General features: G+C 47.4%; 1 protein-coding gene across 1 annotated transcript; it reads left to right on the plus strand.

The window, feature by feature from the left end:
- Positions 1-3,360: 3,360 nt before the first annotated feature.
- On the plus strand, positions 3,361-16,025 carry PRPS1 (phosphoribosyl pyrophosphate synthetase 1). The gene is made up of 8 exons (XM_058814285.1): positions 3,361-3,414; positions 3,947-4,162; positions 6,360-6,543; positions 6,889-6,987; positions 8,632-8,756; positions 10,455-10,628; positions 11,501-11,660; positions 13,964-16,025. The coding sequence occupies exons 1-8, from the start codon at positions 3,407-3,409 to the stop codon at positions 14,054-14,056; spliced, it is 1,059 nt and encodes a 352-aa protein (XP_058670268.1). The 5' UTR covers positions 3,361-3,406; the 3' UTR covers positions 14,057-16,025.
- The last annotated feature ends 2,970 nt before the right edge of the window (positions 16,026-18,995 follow it).

Raw genomic sequence — 18,995 nt, forward strand, 5'->3', positions numbered from 1 at the left:
CATTCCTAAATTTCCCCCTCTCCACCTGCCCTCATGTCAGTCTCTCACCTCTTTTTGGCATCAACTTTCAACCTCCCTCCCCTTTTTAGCCTCGACTTTTCAGCCTTCCAACTTTTTGGCATTATTTTTTTTTTCTCATCTCTACTTTCTTATCCATCCTCCCGCCTTTTCTCTACCTCTACTTTTCTTTACTTTTTTTTTTTTTTTTTTTGACCTCCAATTTTTCCAGCCACCAAGGCGAGAGGGCAGAGCCCGGTGTAATTTCCATCGAGTGCCATTCATTAACAGAGCCGGCTGTGAGGAACTGAAGTCACAAGGCAACAGAAAGAAATAACAACCCTCAGCCACGGGATTTTTGCATGAAAATGTGCTCTTGATTAGTGGCTGGTGGTAATTGAGTGGCAATTGTATGCAGGAAAGTGCCAAGAGGGGGACGAGGGCTACTTGTCTTGATTGATGTCGCCATGAAATTTGATGCTGTTAATGTGCTGCTGGAAACTTCCTGGGAATTTCATTCTCAGCTTGTGACACACAAAGGTATTTCTGATTAATTGCACCTCCCCCGAATCAGGTAAGTAAAGACTTTTTGGCTGTTTGTGTGTTTTCAGGCTCTCCTCAGTTGGACGCTAATTTAATTCACAATTTGCAGAACTTGATGGAACACAGCACCTCAGGCTATGAGCTTGTCCTTTCTGCCTGTCCAGGCCAGCTTGTGCTTGTCCCTACTGTAAACCACTTGCAAATTAAATAAAATCCTTTCGATTGAAAGGAAATAATTCAATTTCTTGCATTTTGCTTTCAGAATGAGGCTCACCAGCTGCAATGAGGTGCTTTGAGGTGAATAAGGGCATCCACACCAGAGCTGAGACACTCCAGTGCATTTTTCCATGATCTGTGGTCATTCCCCTGAGCATCCTTTGACACAAATCCTGACTCCCAAGCCAGTTCGGTTTGGTTTTAAAGGGATGCAAGCAGAGTGTCTCCTTTCATCCCAAGAACCAGATAAACCCCTCACTCCTCAAAGCTGCTCCTCCTTGTCCCTGCATGGCAAACCACCCTGCTCTAGACCAGCTGCGGCTCAGGAACCTCCTGAGCGAGTTCTGCCTTTGTTTGACTCAGACTCTGGTGCATTAACAGCTTCTCCTTAAGCAAATCCCCGAGGTTATCCTGTTCCCAGAGCTCGGGGAGTCGTTATGGAGGTGGACTTTTGTCCTCAGGAACAAAGCCCTGGCTAATCTACAAAGGCTCCGTGGAGGCTCAAATAGGAGGGAAAGCAGGTGGGTGTGAAAACACACCTGGCTGCCAGCTCAGAAAAGGAAAAAATATCTTTGATTTTACACAGAGCAGGTTGCTAGTTCCTGGTTTTAGGATTAAGGATTTAATTACTTTTTTTGTCCAGTTTTTCACTCCCCCAAATCAAATCTCTGTGATGCCAGGAGGATCCTGATAGGAAAGCTGCTTCCAAAGTCCTGTGGAGGGAAGCCCAGGCAGGGCTCATCAATGAGAGGCAGAATTTGCACGTTTAAATACACCCTCTGCTGCCTTCAGCCTCAGGGCCCCACTGCCTGGTTCACAAATAAACTGAGAAGTTTCTGTTTCTGTGCTTGGGCACAGAAAATTCTCATTCTGTATTCAATTAAATGGAATTTAAAACAAGAGTTTTAAGCAAATACTTCAAAAATCAAGGTGTGCCCCAGACTTGGAGGCAGCAGTGAATGGCTGCAGGGATGTGGATTTGGGGCAAAAATGTGTCTGCTGGAAAATTGGGAGGTAGCCTCAAATCCCATCACTTGAACCATCAGGTACCCACTCCCCAGTGGAGTTTTCTTCACTGCTAAGATTAATTTTGTTTGTTAAGATGAATGTTCTTTGCTAAGATAAGCAACAATGATTAGCAACAAATTAGAAGCAAAGGGTTGTGTTCTTCCTTCCCCATTCCCTGCATTTGTTGTCTGTCACAGCATCTCAAAACTGCTGCAGGTACAGCAGAAAATAATCAAAATTGCCAGTATTAATATTCCAGTTCCATCCATGCAAAGCATGGGAATCGATATCTACTTTTATGCAGATGAATTCCAAATTTAATGACACTGTACAAAGTGTTCTGGAAAACCTCCTCCAAGCATGGTATTGCAGTCATTAATTTATGGGTCTTGGGGGATAGTAGCAGCAGCATTTGGGGCCAGGGGAGTTTAAAGAAAATAAAGAAAACACGGCCAGCCCCATCCCCCTTGATTGTGAATGATTTCTTCTGGTTGAATTCTCAAGGACTGGAAGCAAATCAATGTCAGATTCACTGCAGAAGTTTATTGCCTCTCAGAAATTCAGGTAATATGAGCAAGAATTATACAATTGCATAAAAATTCTGAAGAAGCTGTGACTTATTTATATCTAAATATTTGTATGTTTATATAAATGTGTCAGTCTTCCTCCTTCACTTCATGGGGAAACAACAAGCACAGTCAGGGAGTGAAGAGTCCCTGACTTGGTCTCATCATTACCCTGGACTTGCTGGTGTTGTGTGTGTGACAGAAACACAGAAATGTGAGCATTTATCAGTTCCTGCATTCTCTGTGATGAATCACACAGCCTTTTTATTTTGAAGGGGTTTATAATAATGTATACAAGCTAAAATTTGAGTGTCATTTCTTTCAAAGTACTGAAAGCTAATTTGAGATAATTAAGTCTTAGAAAAAGGACAGGACTATATTGGCCTATTAGCAACTGGAGACTGAATCAGAAATTCAGAACAAGAATAAAACACTATAAAAATCACTTTGGTGGGATTCTTGGGGATGTCCTGTGCATGGCCAGGAGTCAGGACTTTGTGATTCCCTCACAACCCAGTATATTCTATGATTCAATGATATCCAGGTTTAAATGTTAACAATCCAGGTTTAAAGGTTAAAAACCCTTAAGCACAATGTTTATTTTCACCAAAGATAAATTAAGGTGCATAATGCAGTCACATACAGATAATTCACAGAAGACTGATTTGGTGTTAGTCTACAGTTAGTTACATATATAATTATATATATTATTAAGATAGATAAGATATAGACAGACACATATATGTATCTATCTTATATATCTATATGTGTATATATATATATATATATAAATATATAATTTGATATGGAATTGACTACAAAATCCCGACTATAAACATAAAAGCCCCTCAGGAATTAATCAGCCGCCAGGCGGGCTGCAGCCCTGACCCAAATCAGAGCAGCCCTTGAAGGGCAGGGCCGGCACCCTGTCGCGGGGCTCGGCGGTGCCGCAGCGGGCCCGGTGCCACCCGGTGTCAGCCGGTACCGCCTCACACGCGGCCCGCCGGGTGACGCCAGCTCCGCGCAGCGCCGCGCAGGGCGGCGGGGACGGACGCGGCGGGCGCGGGCAGGCCGGCATGCTGAGGTAATGGTGGCGGCGGCGCGGCGGGGCCCAGCTGGCGGCGGAGGGGCGGCGGTGGCGGAGCGGGGGCGGCGGTGGCGGCGCCGTGAGGCGGCAGCGGGGCCGTGGCCCGGAGCCTTCCCCCGGCGCGGGGGGCGCCATCATGGCCGCCGGGGGGCGGCTGCAGCGGCGCGGACACGTGGGGCACGGCCGGCCGCGCGCTCGGCTCGCCGCCGCTCTGGCCAATCGCAGCGCAGGTAACCACATAGCGACCAATCGTAGGCCTCCTCTTGATCTAGGCCCCGCCCCCAGCTGGGGGCCGCGCGCACCTCTCCTCGCCCTCAAGGGGAAGGGGACGGGACAAGCCACGCCCACTACTGCCGCGCCTGTTAGCGGAACCCCGCCCCCTTCTGCGGCACAGCCAATAGAAAGCGATTGGGGGCGTGTCCTCGAGGAGGAGAGGCTATAAAGGGTGGGCGCGGTAGGCGGGAAAGGGTAAGATGGCGGCGTAGAGGCGACTGGTGTGACCTGTACCTACCGTGCCGCGTCCTCGCAGGAGGCGGGCGGGTCCCCGCGCGGCAGCCGCGGGCGCTGCGTGGCGGAGCGACGAGGAGGGAGAGAAAAAGGGCGCCAGTGCCGCAGCCGCCGCCATGCCCAACATCAAGATCTTCAGCGGTAGCTCGCACCAGGACCTGTCCCAGAAGATCGCCGACCGCCTGGGCCTGGAGCTGGGCAAGGTGGTCACCAAGAAGTTCAGCAACCAGGAGACATGGTGAGGCGGGGCGGGGCGCGGCCGCACTACAGCTCCCGGCAGGCCGCGCGGCGCTGCGGCGCTGGGTACCGCGGGGCCTGCGCGCGGGGAATGATGGGGGTTGTAGTTCGGGGGCCGTGTGGATGGGCCCGGCTGCGGAGCTCGGAGACCTCCCCGGAGCGCTCCCGCCGGGCCTCTGCTGCCCCGGAGCCCTCGGGTGCCTCGCTGCCGTCCCCCCGGGCACAGCCGGCTCTCGGTGCAGGACGAGGCCGGGCCGCGGTGCGCCCCGGGAACCATGTGCGGGCCGGGCCATGCCTCCAGCGGCCCCCGCCTCACGGTGCGGGCCCCACGCGGGCTCTCCCCCCGCCGCCTTTGGGGTTCCCACCGCTGCCTTTGGGGCTCCCTCAGCACCCGGGGCCGCGCGGGGCTCCTCACCTTGCAGGGTTTGTGTGCCCTGGCCACTGTGGCAGTGTTGGAGCGGTGCAATTCGCCACCCCGACCTTGCCCCCTCCACCCCGAAGCCGCGAGCTGATGGGACTGCACATCTCGGAGTTACACCTACACTGATCAGGCTTTTCATACTTAAATCTAAACTCTGATGACTTGAGGCTTGATAATTTTGTGTTTAGCATGTAGCTGGTACCTTAAAACTTCGCTGAGGAGCTTCAGAGTCTTAGAAAGTATTGCTGGAATTCTTAAGGAGAGAGAGGAGGCTCACACCTCCGTGCATCCCACGGTGCATTTGCAGTCACGCAGTCTGTTTCCCTCCAGCTTTGAAACCTAATGTTCGCCTTGGTTTATGTAGCTGTGCTTTAAAAATCTTGCTGCCATCCCACGTAAAGCTAAAAAGGAGGTTTAAACTTGTTCAGAGCTCCTTAAGCTTGCTTTAGAGAATACCCTAACCCTGTATAAACCAAGAGTATAATATAAAGAACCTTGATTGCTCCAACCCACTCCTTCTGGAAGTAGATTTTTTTTTCCCCAAAAAATCCATGCTGTACATGTGACATACAGTATTATGGTTCTCTTGCCATGGATATAGATTGTGAAAGCTCAGAGGTAGTACAGAGAGTTGTAGAGGAGTTATGAAAAGTTCTGTTTGATTTACAGCCCTTGCACTGTTCTCATTGTTCTTTATTAACTGCTCTTACCCATTTAGCTGGCTGGCCAGCAGGTTCCCATGTCAGCAGGTAATGTGACTTGAAGACTTAGAAAATCTTATTTACCCCAATAAACTGACAGCAGGTGCTTTCCCAGAAGAGTAAGACTTTCAACAGAATAATTTATAGACTTTTTTGTACAATAAATATCTTAAAGCACCCCAATATTGCAGATGACACTTTGTTGCTAACTGCTGATAATCAGCCAGTTGCCCAGCAGAGTTCTCATTGACAGAAACTCTCCTCAAGAGATGGATGCATCCTGCAAGTTAGGGGCAGTAAAGATGACAGCAGCTCACTGATGGATATTGAGCAGTAAGATAAAAATAGATAACAGTCATCAAAAAAAGTTAGAAGAAGAGATCAGGAAGGTCAGATAAGGAAGTATTAGAATTAGAGCTCTACCCTGAGGGGCTCTGTAACTGAAGTGGTTTCTTTCCCACTCTTTGTGGTGCAGGTGTCTCCATACGTGCACTGGAGCTGGCATTTTGCTGCTGGCAAACAGGACCTTTGGCTTGTGTTCAGGCCCTTCATCAGCAGGGATTAGTGTGCACTGCATCCAGGAGAAAATTAACCCCAGAAGCCTTTCCAGAGTGAAAGGCTGGAGTGCTTCTCTGCTGGAGCCCTGGATGGCTGTTATGAGTCTCAATCTGATAATTGGCTGCAGGGTTGCTCTGGTAGCAGCTTGACCCCACTCTGGCTGGTGGCTGGCCAGGGCCCTTGCTCCTTTGTGCCCTGCTGCTTTTAGAGGTGGCTGTGCTTGTGATTGCAGGGGAACAAGGCCTGCTCTGGGGTGTTTACATGCTCAGCTTGTGTTGAGATCAAGAGTACAGGCTGAGTGCTTTTAGCTTTACTGGCTAGACCATTAAATCTGATGAGTGAGTGCTGTAAAATAGCCACTGAGCAAATAAACAGCAGTGTTGCTGTTAACAGCCTTGATTACATGGCACTGTCACCCTCAGAACCTCGGGGATGCAGGGCCTTGGTTGCTCTGCAGGCACAGGTAATGGCTGGGCTTTAATTCGTGTTTGGCTCCAACTCTCTTGTGATGTTTGCAGCGTGGAAATAGGCGAGAGTGTTCGAGGGGAGGATGTCTACATTGTGCAGAGTGGCTGTGGGGAAATCAATGACAATCTGATGGAGCTCCTCATCATGATAAATGCCTGCAAGATTGCCTCAGCCAGCAGAGTCACAGCTGTCATCCCCTGCTTCCCTTACGCCCGGCAGGACAAAAAGGACAAGGTAAGGGATGTGGGGAAGGTTTCTGCAGGGAACTTAAAGGCACACCTTGAAAGTCCTGGCTGCTGGAGAGGATTTAAATAAAGTTTTGTCACCTCCTTTGAATATCCAACCTCTCTTCAGTTTGTTAAACTTTGAGACATTAGACTGCAAAATGATCTTCTCGTAAAGATCTAGTTCTTCTTGAAAATATACTGAAGTCTAATCACTAGCTGATGAGAAGATGCAATGTTAATGAGTGCTGCTTTTAGTAACTGCTTGTGAATCACTGCCTGGAAGCAGAAGGCTGACATCTTGATGAAGGAGTTGAACTTGTCTTGTACTGTCTTTTTTTTTCTCCTGTACCAGAGTCGAGCTCCAATCTCTGCCAAGCTGGTTGCAAACATGCTGTCTGTGGCAGGAGCAGATCACATCATCACCATGGACCTGCATGCATCTCAGATTCAGGTAGGAGCAAAAATCAGGAAGGGGCTTGACCTGTTCCAGTCTGAGCCTCTTGGCTGCTTTGCAAGCTTTCCAGTCATCTGCTTTTTGGAGATAGTGCACTGATCAAGAGTTGGGAATTTGGGACTGGATGGGGAGGTGCATAGCAGGTTAACCTGCAAATGAAAGTACAGTTGTTCTTCATCAGACTGAATTGTGTAAATGAGCTAGTAAAGGATTACTACAGCTTTGTTGCTACACAGTGACACTTTGTTCTTCACTAGACCTTGGAGGAATGTGACATGGAGAGTGTCTTTAAATTCTGAGCAGTATTTCTGATACTTAGTGTGTTGTCTTGGAGAGGTGAGCAGTTAGTTCTGCCCTCAGGTGGCCTGGCACAGCTGCATTTGTGGGTTTGGTTGAGCAGGATGGTGATCTGATAGCCTGCCTCTGGCAAAGATGGGCAATCCCATTTGTATCCATTCAGTGCCACCCTCCCACACAGGCTGGCCTTGGTTTTCTCCCAAGCTTGTAATGAATTGAAAATCATTCATAGCCTTTGTTGGCTTAGGAACAAAATATCTCACAGAGCAACTAAAGTCTTGATTGGGCTGTGCAAGAAAGCTGGCTGGAGTATTTGCCAGGGAGAGGAGAGGCTGCAAGCTCAGTTTGATTTTGTTTTTCTCTACCTTGAGCAAGTACTCAAGACCAAGAAACCAACTCAGTGCAGCTGAGAGGGGTGTGGCAGAGGGAAGGATGTCTGTTGAATTGCTGCACAGGGTAAGGGAGCTACTGCCTGCTGAAGCAAGTGGGCTGGCTGTTGTTTTAACGCTTGGAAGTGCAGTCATTCACACTTCAGTATGATTTGCCCAGAAATACTGTCTCAGATGAGAAAAATCTGTAGGGGCACAGCTGAGAAGGCTCTCAGAGCATGAAATAACTGAGCCCAAGGGGGTCCCTCTTCCTACAGGGCTTGGAATTGGTGTGGCTGAAAGGGCTGACCTTGCACCAGCAGCAGGGATGGGATTTAATAGGATCATTTGTGCACATGTGCTTCCAGCAGCTGGCTGGTTTCAGCCTGGTTCCTGGAGCTGCTGTGTTGCTGAGCACAGAAGGAATGATGGGGAGAAGGGTCTGTTACCCTGTACCTTGAAGCATTCCTCAGGAGTAGCTGTCTGTTTACTCCAGGGTTAAATTCTGGCATTTGGTGACCTATGAGATTTGGAGAAGTCTGCAGGGTCACTGTAAAGTTAGGAACCAGCTGCATTACTTTAAAGACAGATGTTACTCAAGCCTGTTTTGTAGATGTGAACAGTTTGGGTAATGAGCTTTAAGGACTGACTGTAAACAGGCAGCCAGCTGTTCTGGAAATGAGTGCATTTGCTGCAGGCTTTCTGCAGCCCCCAGGACAGAACTAGTTTCATTTAGTGGGGGTGTTAAATATAAAGTGTTCTTTATGCTGCTGAACTATTTCTGGCTCTTGAAGACTTCTTCCATTACTATTCTGTGTATCCCAAAGACTACTGCCCTTACATCAAGGGAAGTAAAAAGGAAAGCTGAAAGCTGTGGAAAGGTGATGATTGCATGCCTGATGATACAGAAGGCTTCCTACAACTGTTTCTGGAATGGGGCTTTCAGCTTCATCTGTTCCTGTTGTCTTCCTTGTAGGGTTTTTTTGACATCCCTGTTGATAATTTATATGCTGAGCCTGCTGTACTGAAATGGATCAAAGAGAATATTCCAGAGTGGAAGAACTGCACCATTGTTTCACCAGATGCTGGTGGAGCCAAGAGGTGAGCTGTCAGACAGGTAGCTTGAGATGCTGCTTCTGTGTCTGCTTCAATTCCTAAGAATACTTGTGACTATTTTTAAAACATGTTCCTTCTTTCAGTGTGCCTTTTCTCAGGCAGTCTGGGAGAGCTGGTGAAGAGTGGTCAGATATTCTTCCTAGAGAATGTTTAGAAGGTTTCTTGGGCTACATGGAGCATTTAATAGCTTCTGCATAGGTAGCAATTGCACAAGAGCTACCTCCCTTGGAGTAAACCAATTTGCACAAGGGTGTTTATGCCAACTGAAGGAGGAAATAGTGTAGCCTACACCCCTATGCCAAGGCAAGCTTACTGCTGATGATTAATGATACATTTTTATCCAGGCTGCTTTCTTTGCAGAATTAAACTTAGTCTCTTGAGGTATTTTCTTACTTTATTACCTTGGATTTGAATATGTAGCTGTGATTTAAGCCTGCTGCCTCTCTTCATCTTCCCTGAGAACAAGGAAGATAGAGAGTTCCTTTCCAAAAAGCAGCAGCATATGCCATAGCACATTTCTATTTTGATAGCCTTACAATCTCCCATCTCCTTGCAGACAAACATGCCTGTTTGTGGGCAGCCCAGAATGTTCTCAGAGGCTTTTTGGGAGAAACTAGGCTGTTCCTTGGTGCTTCTGTCTGAGGGCTACATGTGAACAGTAAAGGGACACAGATGTATTCTTTAATCCAGGGCTGTCACACCAAAGTGTTGGTGGGTGCTGATGTCATTCACATGCCTCAGAATGTCTGAAGTGATGTGTTACAGACAGCCAAGAGACACAGTGGAGGTCACTGCTTGTCTTCTGTAGCTCTGCTGTGGTCCATGGATTGGGCAAGACCTCATGTACATTCAGCTATTTCTGTAGCTTGTTGCATAACACAGTATATGAAGTGCCAAACCAGCCAGATATAATCTGACTCTTGAAAAAATCTGCTCAAAAGCCTCTTATTCTGAAATGTGTCTGTCTTGGCTGGTGCAGTATTTTATGGAGATAGGCAAAGCCAAATACTTCAGTTTAGTTTAACAGTCTTGTGTAAGACCACCAGGATGATAACTCTGATCTAGTGGGGCTAAGAGTCTACTTACCTCAAGTGAAGAGTTTCTTGGGAGCATGTGTGTTTTACTTCTTCCCCTTTTAAACTTTACTGTTCATCAGTATCAATATATAAAGTTAAGATCCCTCTAGCAAGGTTGCTCTGCAGTCCCTTTAATGGAAGTAAATGTGAGGTGGTGTATTTGAATTTCCTGGATGTGTAATCCTGCCACAATCTGTGCCAATGCTTGTGTGCATGACGACTGATTGCTTACAGGAGTGACAGTAAAGCCCTGTCATAGCTCAATTTAAGCCTTTCCAATGTAGTGTTACAGAGATGACAACTTTCCAAGTGTTTGGATTGCTTCAAGTTTGCTGACCTTGCTGGTTAAGGTTTGTTTTCAGCTTAAATGCAAATTAGTTTACAGTGGTCATGATGAAAGATGAGCTCTGTTTGCAGTCACTGAGAGAGATTAGATCAGAGGTTGCAGTTTAACTGCTCGAAGGGAAACTGAGGGGGCAGAGTGCCTTCTATTAATTGCTTGGGAGCCGTAGCAGATGTGGTGACAGCTCCTCTTAGTGCAGTGTGTTTGATACTGAAGGAGCTGCAGTGTGAGTTAAGAGCTGTTTGGGACCTGCTCTCTCCTCAGAGTGACCTCCATTGCAGACCGGCTGAACGTGGACTTTGCCCTCATCCACAAGGAGCGCAAGAAGGCCAACGAGGTGGATCGCATGGTGCTGGTGGGGGACGTCAAGGACAGAGTGGCCATCCTGGTGGATGACATGGCAGACACGTGTGGCACCATCTGCCACGCTGCAGACAAGTGAGTGGGGCTGCCTGCTGCCCTCCTAACCAGGAGCCTGCTCTTGGAAACACCATGTCATGGGCTAAGCAGTTTGTTTGCATGACGAGTTTCACAAGGCTCGTGCAGTTTCTTCATTATTTGTGTCGTACAAAATAAGGAAAAAAAACACAGTAAGAGTTCTTGCAGTAGGCTCATGCAGTTTCTTGATTATTCGTGTCATACAAAATAAGAAAAAAAAACCCAGTACAAGTTCTTGCAGCCAGGGTCATGCAGTTTCTTGATTATTCATGTCATACAAAATAAGGAAAACAACCCGGTAAAAGTTCTTGCAGTGGGAATAGGTAGAAGACCATAGTGTCTCTTTTTTTCCCTGCATTGAAAATGGACCATCACTGACCATGCCAGGTAAAACTAAGTGTTGTTGTCTGGTCCATCAGCTGCTTTTGTATTAGAAATAAGCTCTTCAAACTTTGATATCATTCATGCCTTTACACTACAAGCAGCAACATATTAACTGTAAAATATAGTATTAAAAATTAGCACAGTATTTCATACTGTATTAAATACAGTATTAAAGTATTAACACAGTATTAAATATCTGCTACCTTGTGTAAGCAAAAATTACAGAAGGTCGTTTGTATGATCTGTTCCAAATATTCCAGAGCTAAGAACAAAGGGGTTTTTTCAGTGTGTGCTTTGCCTGTAGTGGATTTCATGCTACTTGTAAAACTGTTTTTTCCCCCCAAGTCAGTAGAGTGGGGGAATCAAAGGTGTAACCTGTTCCTAGCACATGTGGCTGTCTCCAGTCATGCTTGCCATGTGCCCTGCACTAATGTCAACTTAATACTTGCTGAGAATTACTCATCCTTGTCCTTTACTCCCCCTTGCAGGCTTGTGTCAGCTGGAGCCACCAAAGTTTATGCCATCTTAACTCATGGGATCTTTTCTGGGCCAGCAATTTCCCGCATCAACAATGCCTGTTTTGAGGCAGTTGTAGTCACAAACACAATACCCCAGGAGGACAAGATGAAGCAGTGCCCTAAAATCCAGGTGAGCATCTATTTTCTGCCACTCCTGGGGGGTGGTAGCCTTGTCTGTTCACCTGTTGGGGGTGAAAATCCCACAATACTGTGTAGTGCTGACAGTGGTTCTGTTGGTACTGTCATTAGTATTGCCTTGTTGTCTTGGCCCTATTGCTGTGGGGTAACAGTCATGTTACACTGATATAAAGCAGCTTCTATTGCAGCTCATCTCAAACAGTTCATGAAGGATCTTTTTTTTCAGGGCTTGTTTTACCTAGATCAGGTGTCTGATTTAATGGGGCCACGATGTAGGCAAGTAGTTGGATGTGTGCCCTCTGGAGGGGTGATGTGCTGATGTGCAGTGCTGAAACAGAGGTAGACAGGAGCTTCTGATGTTGGTGCTGACAGCTTTGTTGTGTGTCTGTCACTTTATGCCCAGCCTCTGCCATCCATATGAAAACTAAAAGCTGATAATGAGCCCCAGAATCTGCTGTTCAGCCAGTTCTCAATCCATTCATCCAGTGTACACTTCTGAGTTTTGCCTGTGAGGATTTCATGACAAGGCAATGTCAGCAGCCTTGCTGAAGTTGACAATATCCACTGTTCTCACCCATCCAGGCAGTTGCTTCCTCATAGGTGATCGGGTTGGTGAAGCTTGATTTGCCTTGGTGAATCCATGCTGACTGTTCCTGATCATGTTCTTGTCACCCATGTGCACAGAGAAGGCCTCCAGAATGAAGTGCTCTGTCACCTGCCCAGGGATTGATGTGAGGCTGTGACTGGCAGTAGTTCTGGGTTGTATTTGCTTTCTCCCAGTCCTCAGGCACCTCTGCTGATCTGCAGGAGCTTTCAGAGCTGATGATGAGTGCCTGGCTGTGATGTCTCCCAGCTCTCTCAGTACTCAGGAATGTGTCCCATCAGGGCCCATGGACTTGTGGATATCAAGTCTGCCCAAGTGTCCTCTAACCCACTCCTCCCTAAGGAAGAGTCTTCCAACATTCCCTTACTCAGGTCTGCTGCTTGTCAGTGCAGACTGATGCAAAGATGGTGCTCACTAACTGCCCTCTGTGCATCCTCTGCCACCAGGGTCCCCCTTCCCTTTAGGAACAGGCCCATGTTATTCTTAGGTTTTTCCAAATACATCAATAGCAAAAGGAAAACATTCTTCTTGTCCCTCATGTCCTTTGCTAGATTGAATTCCAGAAGGGCCTTGGCTTCACAGCACCAATATTTAGGACACAAGCATGTGGAGAAGTTCTGGCACTGCTCACTCTCAGCCAGTGCTCTGGTGTGGGTGTAGAGGCTTCCCCACTGCTGGGCTGCTGGTGAGAGAGCAGCTGAACTGGTTGAAGCTGCAGTCATTTTTAAGCTGCTTTTGGAAATATGTTATAAGCTGATTGCTAGCTGCTGTTGGGTTGCATTTCTTTCAGCACTAACTTCTGAATGATACTCCTGCAGCCTCTAAAACATTTTCTGGTGCTTCACCTTGTTTTCAGGCTCCACACAGCAGCTGGTGTAGGCAGAATGTTAAACTGGCAACCTCTGTGTAAGTAGCTGCAGCCAAAGATTGCAGTGGAGCAGTTTTCCAGGCTCTCCTTTAATACCTCACATTTACACACTGGTGTCTGATGTTGAGGAGCACAGAGCTAAAGGATTTGTCACAAGTCTCAGGCTTTACTCTGCAGCTTGTTCATTTTTTCTTCCCTTCAGAGACAAACTATCTAGAAGATTAAAAAAATATTAAATACAATTTTCACTTGGTTTCCTCAATGCACCATGAATATAGGGATTTTTACTAGACTACATATATTGAAATGCTTTAGCTGTGGGGATTCAGAGCTGGGATTTGGCTGAGACTCAGCTTTCCCTCCTGCTACCTTTCTGACCCCACCAGATGGAGCCAGCACAGCGCCCAGGAGCTGAGCTGCAGCACAGCAGCTTCATCTCTCAGACTGCTGGCAGCAGTGGTAAAACCTCTTGGCTAAAGGGAAGTGATTTCATCTTGATTTAAACTGCCCTAACTTCTCTGCACAAGGTGAATAAGAGAGTCCTGTGGTAAACAGATTGAGTCTAGGGAGTCTGAGCAAAGCAAGGCAACAGTAGAGTGTAACTCTGACAGAATAACTGGAATATTTGTAGTGCTATTTGTGGGGTATCTTCAGGCTTAGATGTAATTAAATCCTAATCCTGTGTAGAAGTACTTTATCTACATCTGGCATGTTCAAATGTGGGTGATGAGTTTATTCTTTAGATTGTCCCTGACTTCCCAGCAGCTCTTTCAGGCTCGATGCCTTTTCTCAATGGCACTGATGCATCTTCCTTCCCTTGCAGGTGATTGACATCTCCATGATCCTTGCAGAGGCCATCAGGAGGACTCATAATGGGGAATCTGTTTCCTACCTATTCAGCCATGTCCCTTTATAACAACAGATGTCAGCTGCTGCTTGTATGGCTTTTTTTTTTTAAACCAAAAGTTGTTCAGCTTGTTGTAAAGTTCAGTAGAAGACTCTGCTTATTCCAGTGCAGTTCTCCACATCTCCTGCTTAAGTCAGGCTTACTGGCTCTGTTCCCAACACTGGGAGGCTGGAGGGGGAAAGCTCATCTTTGTAACAGCCAACTCCACCAGCACCTCTGTGCATGGAGCTGATCAGTAGCACTGACTCAATTCTGCAGGTCTGTGGAGAGCAGGACTGACACATGGCTAATTGCCACAATTATTTTGAGGGGGGGAGGGAGAGGGTTTGTCTGTGGGCAGTGTTAGATGATCTGGCATGTGCATCCTAAATTGTTTGGGAAGTAGAGCTCCCTAGGACATGTTGATCTGGATCTACAGCAAGAGCCCAAGAGACTGCTGGCTGTCTTACCACTCTGTACCTGACACTTGGAGAGTGCTGGGGAAGGCTTGTGTCTTGGCCAAGCTTGACCCTTGTGAAGCCCTGGGAGACACCATGGGAGTGGTTCTGCTACAGCTTCCTCCCATAAAAGGAGATCAGTGTAGCTTGCAAACTTGAATTTCTCTTAATTGTTGATGAAATTAAATGCCCTTTAGTGCACTACACAGCAAAGTGAGGGTGAGAGCAGAGTCTGTGCAGTGCTGTGCCAGCTTAGTGGGGAAGGTGCATCCTGGACATGTGCTCTTTTCCAAAAGCTCTGACATAGAGAACTTGTGTTGGTTGTGTGCTTTGGTTTCTAGTGCAGGCTAAAACCAGCTTCTCAATTTCACAGCTTCCTGTTAGCCTTGCTAGCTAACTAGAGCACTGCTGCCATGTGCTGCAGCTGCACCTTGACCTGCTGTGCAACCCCCAACTCTTTTTTTTACCAGTACAGTAGTAAACAGAGCCTCTGTCCAACAGCAGCAAGGTTGTTGCATCTAGCAAGTGCCTGCTCAGATGCTGGGGTGACCTGAAACACAATAGCTTTGTGTCCAGCTGGCTCAGCCTCTCACTCAATGCCTGTTACAGTCCTGTTAGCCTGGAAGTTACTGACTCATTGTCCTGCTCACTGTCTGCCTTTCCTTGAATGCCTTGCTTTTTGCAAAATACCTTAGAAGCCAAGGAGCACTGCAGGCTGCAGGACAACAGAACCTGAAGGAGCCCTTGGAGTGGCTCTGATGCTTCCCAGGAGTGTTCATGGCAATGGGTTGAAGAGGCTGGTGATACATAATACTGGGAGAACTGCAGATTTAACACCAACCTGACAGGCCACAAAGTGCCTGAAAGAAAAATACCAAAACTAGAGCTGGCTGAGGCTCTTGGATGTAATAAGTATCATCTGAAACTTGAATACTTTGAAAATGTACCAGACAATCGTAAGGTAAACTGCTAAGTCTCTCTTGAACTCTTACGGTTTATAGACCAAACTGTTTTATTCTGGTTTTCTTTTGTTTTGGTTTTTTGTTTTTTTTAATAAGCACTCCTTTTTTTATTTGTTTTTGAGCTGGAGGAAGGGAAAAAGGGAAAAGAAGGAACTTGAAATTACTTTCTACAGTAACCAGCATGGCTTTGAGAGGCTGGGGGCTGGGGTATAAGTGGAACTAACTGAAAGATGTGGTTAAAATCTAGGGAAGTACTTCTTTAGTTGTGCCTTTTACTGAAGACTTCTCTCCCTTCCTAAACTCCTGTCCTGTGGCAACATTAACACTTCTATTAGTGTAGAGCTTTTCTTTTTGTATAAGAATTGGTGTTTGTCTGGAAACTGTGCATCTCTTGCTTCTTTGCTTTGCATCCTGCACTGAGCTCTCCTGAGAGTCTGTGATCCCACCTCCTGTATGGGAGCCCCTGCTGCTGCTCTGAGAGCCAGAGGCCAGGACATCAGAGCAGTGCTGGGAGGATTTTCAGCAGCATTTGTGTTTAAAGTTAAGACCTGATGAAGGAATTAAACTTTTATTTAAAAACCACGGCCTCTGCCTGTAAATACTTCTAAATATCTTAAGTGACATGAATCTTCTGAGTTGGGTCATTTTAAAGGTAGATCATCAAGTACTTTTATTTAGAAGGGACCTTGGAAGGTCATCTGGTTTAACCCTTGTGCTTGTGACCAGCTGTGAGGTTCAGCTTGGCTCTGCTCACATTGCATGGAAGGAAAAGCATGGGACCAAGCACTGAGTAATTCCTTTTGTCCATCTTTGATTTCATGGACTTAATTGTTAGAGGTGGCAGTGCAGCTTCTCTAGTACTGTTCAATTATGTATCTGAGCAGATTTGTTCACGTCGTGTTCAGGTAGGGGAAGCCTGAATATTTTAACAAGTACAAATGAAGAATTTGTAAGTGTCTTGCACAAAGCTGATGATCAGAGACAGTAGGATTATGTCCTGAGGAGCACTTGTTCTGACTAAACCCTGATCCTTTCTCATTGTGTGTTGCAGATGGGGAAGTAGGAAGTCAGAAGGATGAGATGGCAGGTCTGGAGAAAGGTCCTTGGCATTACAAATCGACCTCCAGACCTAGACTGAACATGACCATGGCCTCAGACAGGCATTTGCTGAGGATCACAATTGTCCATCTGTTAAAATGTCTTGCAGTACTGGCCAGTGAATAAGCGCAAAAAATGGGGTTTGTTTTCCCCCAAATAGCAGGGTAGGTGCTGTGAGTCTTGTCAGGATTATGTAGCAGATTTCACCTTCACCTTTGAAAAAAGCAGAACAGAGTTTTACAGCCATTTCTATACAGGAGACCATTGCTATTAGTATATAATGTTTTCCTATTACTTTAGTAAAACCAGAGATTTGAGTTGGGAGAGGGCATAGACAATGTGCTGTATGACATTGTAGCTCTTACAAAGGATGTAAGATACCTCCTTGGGAGAGTTCTCATACCTGTGTAAAGTTACACTGCTCTGAAGCCTTCCAATCAGAAGGGATGGAGACTTCACCAAAGTCTGAAGGTGAGCTGTGGGGTGTCTTAGGCTTTCCTCACAGCTGTCTGAGTTACTCCTGTACAAAACAAGTTATTTCCCAGGAGAAAATCTCAACTGAGTCATTTGCTGTGCTCATGCAGTTGAAGGTGTGGAGGAGCAGGGTAGGGCTCCAGCAGCTCCCTCTGCCACAGGCACAGCCAGAGTGTGGCTGCAGCTGTGAGGATGCTGGAATTGGTCTGGTGGCTATCTCATGTCTGCTGCCTGCTGTTAATTCACCAGAACAAGGAACACATCAATCACTAGTCCTGTATCAGCCTCACCCAACTGACCAGGTACCTGAAACTAATGCACACTGTGGGAGCTGAGCTTGCCAGGTGTGCCCTGCAGCTAGCAGGATGTGTCCACTGTTAAAACCACAATGAGACACACCTCAAAATAATTTGCTGGCACCTCCCTCCTGTCTTACTGATACAAGGAGGTCTCCTGGAGCTGGTGTTTCTGTGATCTAAAGAAAGGAGCACCTTGTCTTGCTGCTGTTGGGCAAGGGGAAAATGGTGTTAGCAAGCCCTTTTGTGAACTGCAGCAATATCCACAGGAGGAATGAGCCCTCCTGTGAGACACAACAGCCGCAGTCTGCTGCTGCCTTCCTCAGTGTGTGCTCCTGCCCTGATGGATGTGAAGGGTTGTGGCAGGAGGCTGGGGTGAAAATGGGAGAAAGTGCTGTCACCCTGTGGAGTGGCTCAGCCTGGCAGCTGTCACGGTGGTGCCCTGCAGGCAGACGGGGCAGGAGGCTGAGAAAAACCTCTGATCAGAGCAAACCTGCCTCCTTCCAGTACAGGAGAATAAGGCATTCCTGGAAATGGCTCTCGGGGAGGCTCTATCAGCCTGGCAGCCTTGTTCTGTGCAAGATTTAAAACCCATCTAAAATGGCTGGCAGTCGGTCTGTGCTATTTCAGGTCAGGGCTGTTTTTGCTTTCTCCCTATCTGTTGATGTCTCAGTTCTTTTGTTATAAATTATTGAAAGCAGAAATGCCAAAAGACGTAAGAAAGAAGCTGGTTGTGCTGTTATGGGAGGCTTTGCTAATTTGCTGTGGAAAAGCTCTTGCTGGGATATAAGCTCCTTTCTTGTTCTTTGTGCAAGATGGGTTTTAGCAGCTCCCCAGCAGCAGCCCCACCTCCCCCTGCTGGCAGTGCTCAGGCTTGGCTTTAAAGCTGCTCTGGCCGTGGTTTGTACGAGCGTGGTGGTGCCTGTGTGGCTTGAGGAAGGGGGAGCTCCCCTTGCCCTGCCTGCGTGGCCACCGTGGTGGCTTTGTGCCCAGACAAAGACCCGGGGCTTCCAAAGTACTGCAGCATCGGGAGATGTAGCACATTGTCCAGGGGCTGTGCCTTGCCAGTGCTGGGTGCAGCTGATGTGCTGGGGGGATGGTGAGCAGGTTTTTGGGTGCAGCTGCTGCTGGTGAGGGGCTGTGCACAGGCAGGGTGGGGTTCAGGTTCGTTTGCACTCGCTGCCTGCCAGGGACAAAAGCTACGTCAGACTGCAGCATCCACAAAGAGAAGCATGTGGAGAACAGGCAAGCAAAGGGGGAAGCTGAGGGGAAGGTGAGCACGGCCAGAGAGTAAACACATGGTAAAACACTCGTCTGACTATTTGCATGAAGGCAAAATGGGTTGCCTGCGTTCATTTTGATACTGAATGGATGTTTTGGCTCTCGCTGGCTGTGCAGGAAAGATGAGCCTTTTCTCACTGGGGCTGGGCTGTGTGATGCAGGCTCTGCAGGGTGGGTTTGAAGGATGCTCATGAAGGCAGCCCTTCCTGGGATTGCAGCTCCAAATCTGGCCCTGCCTGGGGCTGCACCGCCAAATCAGAGCAGCCTGGCCTGGAGCTGTGCCTGCAGCCTCTCCCTCCCCCCAGCACAGGAACGGGAGGCTGCTTCTCATCCAGACTCCTCTTGGAGGAGCAACCTGGCCTTAGATCTTGCTTGGCCTTTGCCTTTTCAGCGTTTGCCA

This window comes from Ammospiza caudacuta, chromosome 14 (genome assembly GCF_027887145.1).
Source record: "Ammospiza caudacuta isolate bAmmCau1 chromosome 14, bAmmCau1.pri, whole genome shotgun sequence".
NCBI lineage: Eukaryota > Metazoa > Chordata > Aves > Passeriformes > Passerellidae > Ammospiza > Ammospiza caudacuta.

What these genes read in the sequence shown, in the direction of transcription:
- PRPS1 (XM_058814285.1), top strand. An exon ending in TTCAGCAACCAGGAGACATG is followed by an intron (nt 4,163 to 6,359) that starts GTGAGGCGGGGC and finishes TGATGTTTGCAG; the next exon opens with CGTGGAAATAGGCGAGAGTG. An exon ending in GGCAGGACAAAAAGGACAAG is followed by an intron (nt 6,544 to 6,888) that starts GTAAGGGATGTG and finishes CTCCTGTACCAG; the next exon opens with AGTCGAGCTCCAATCTCTGC.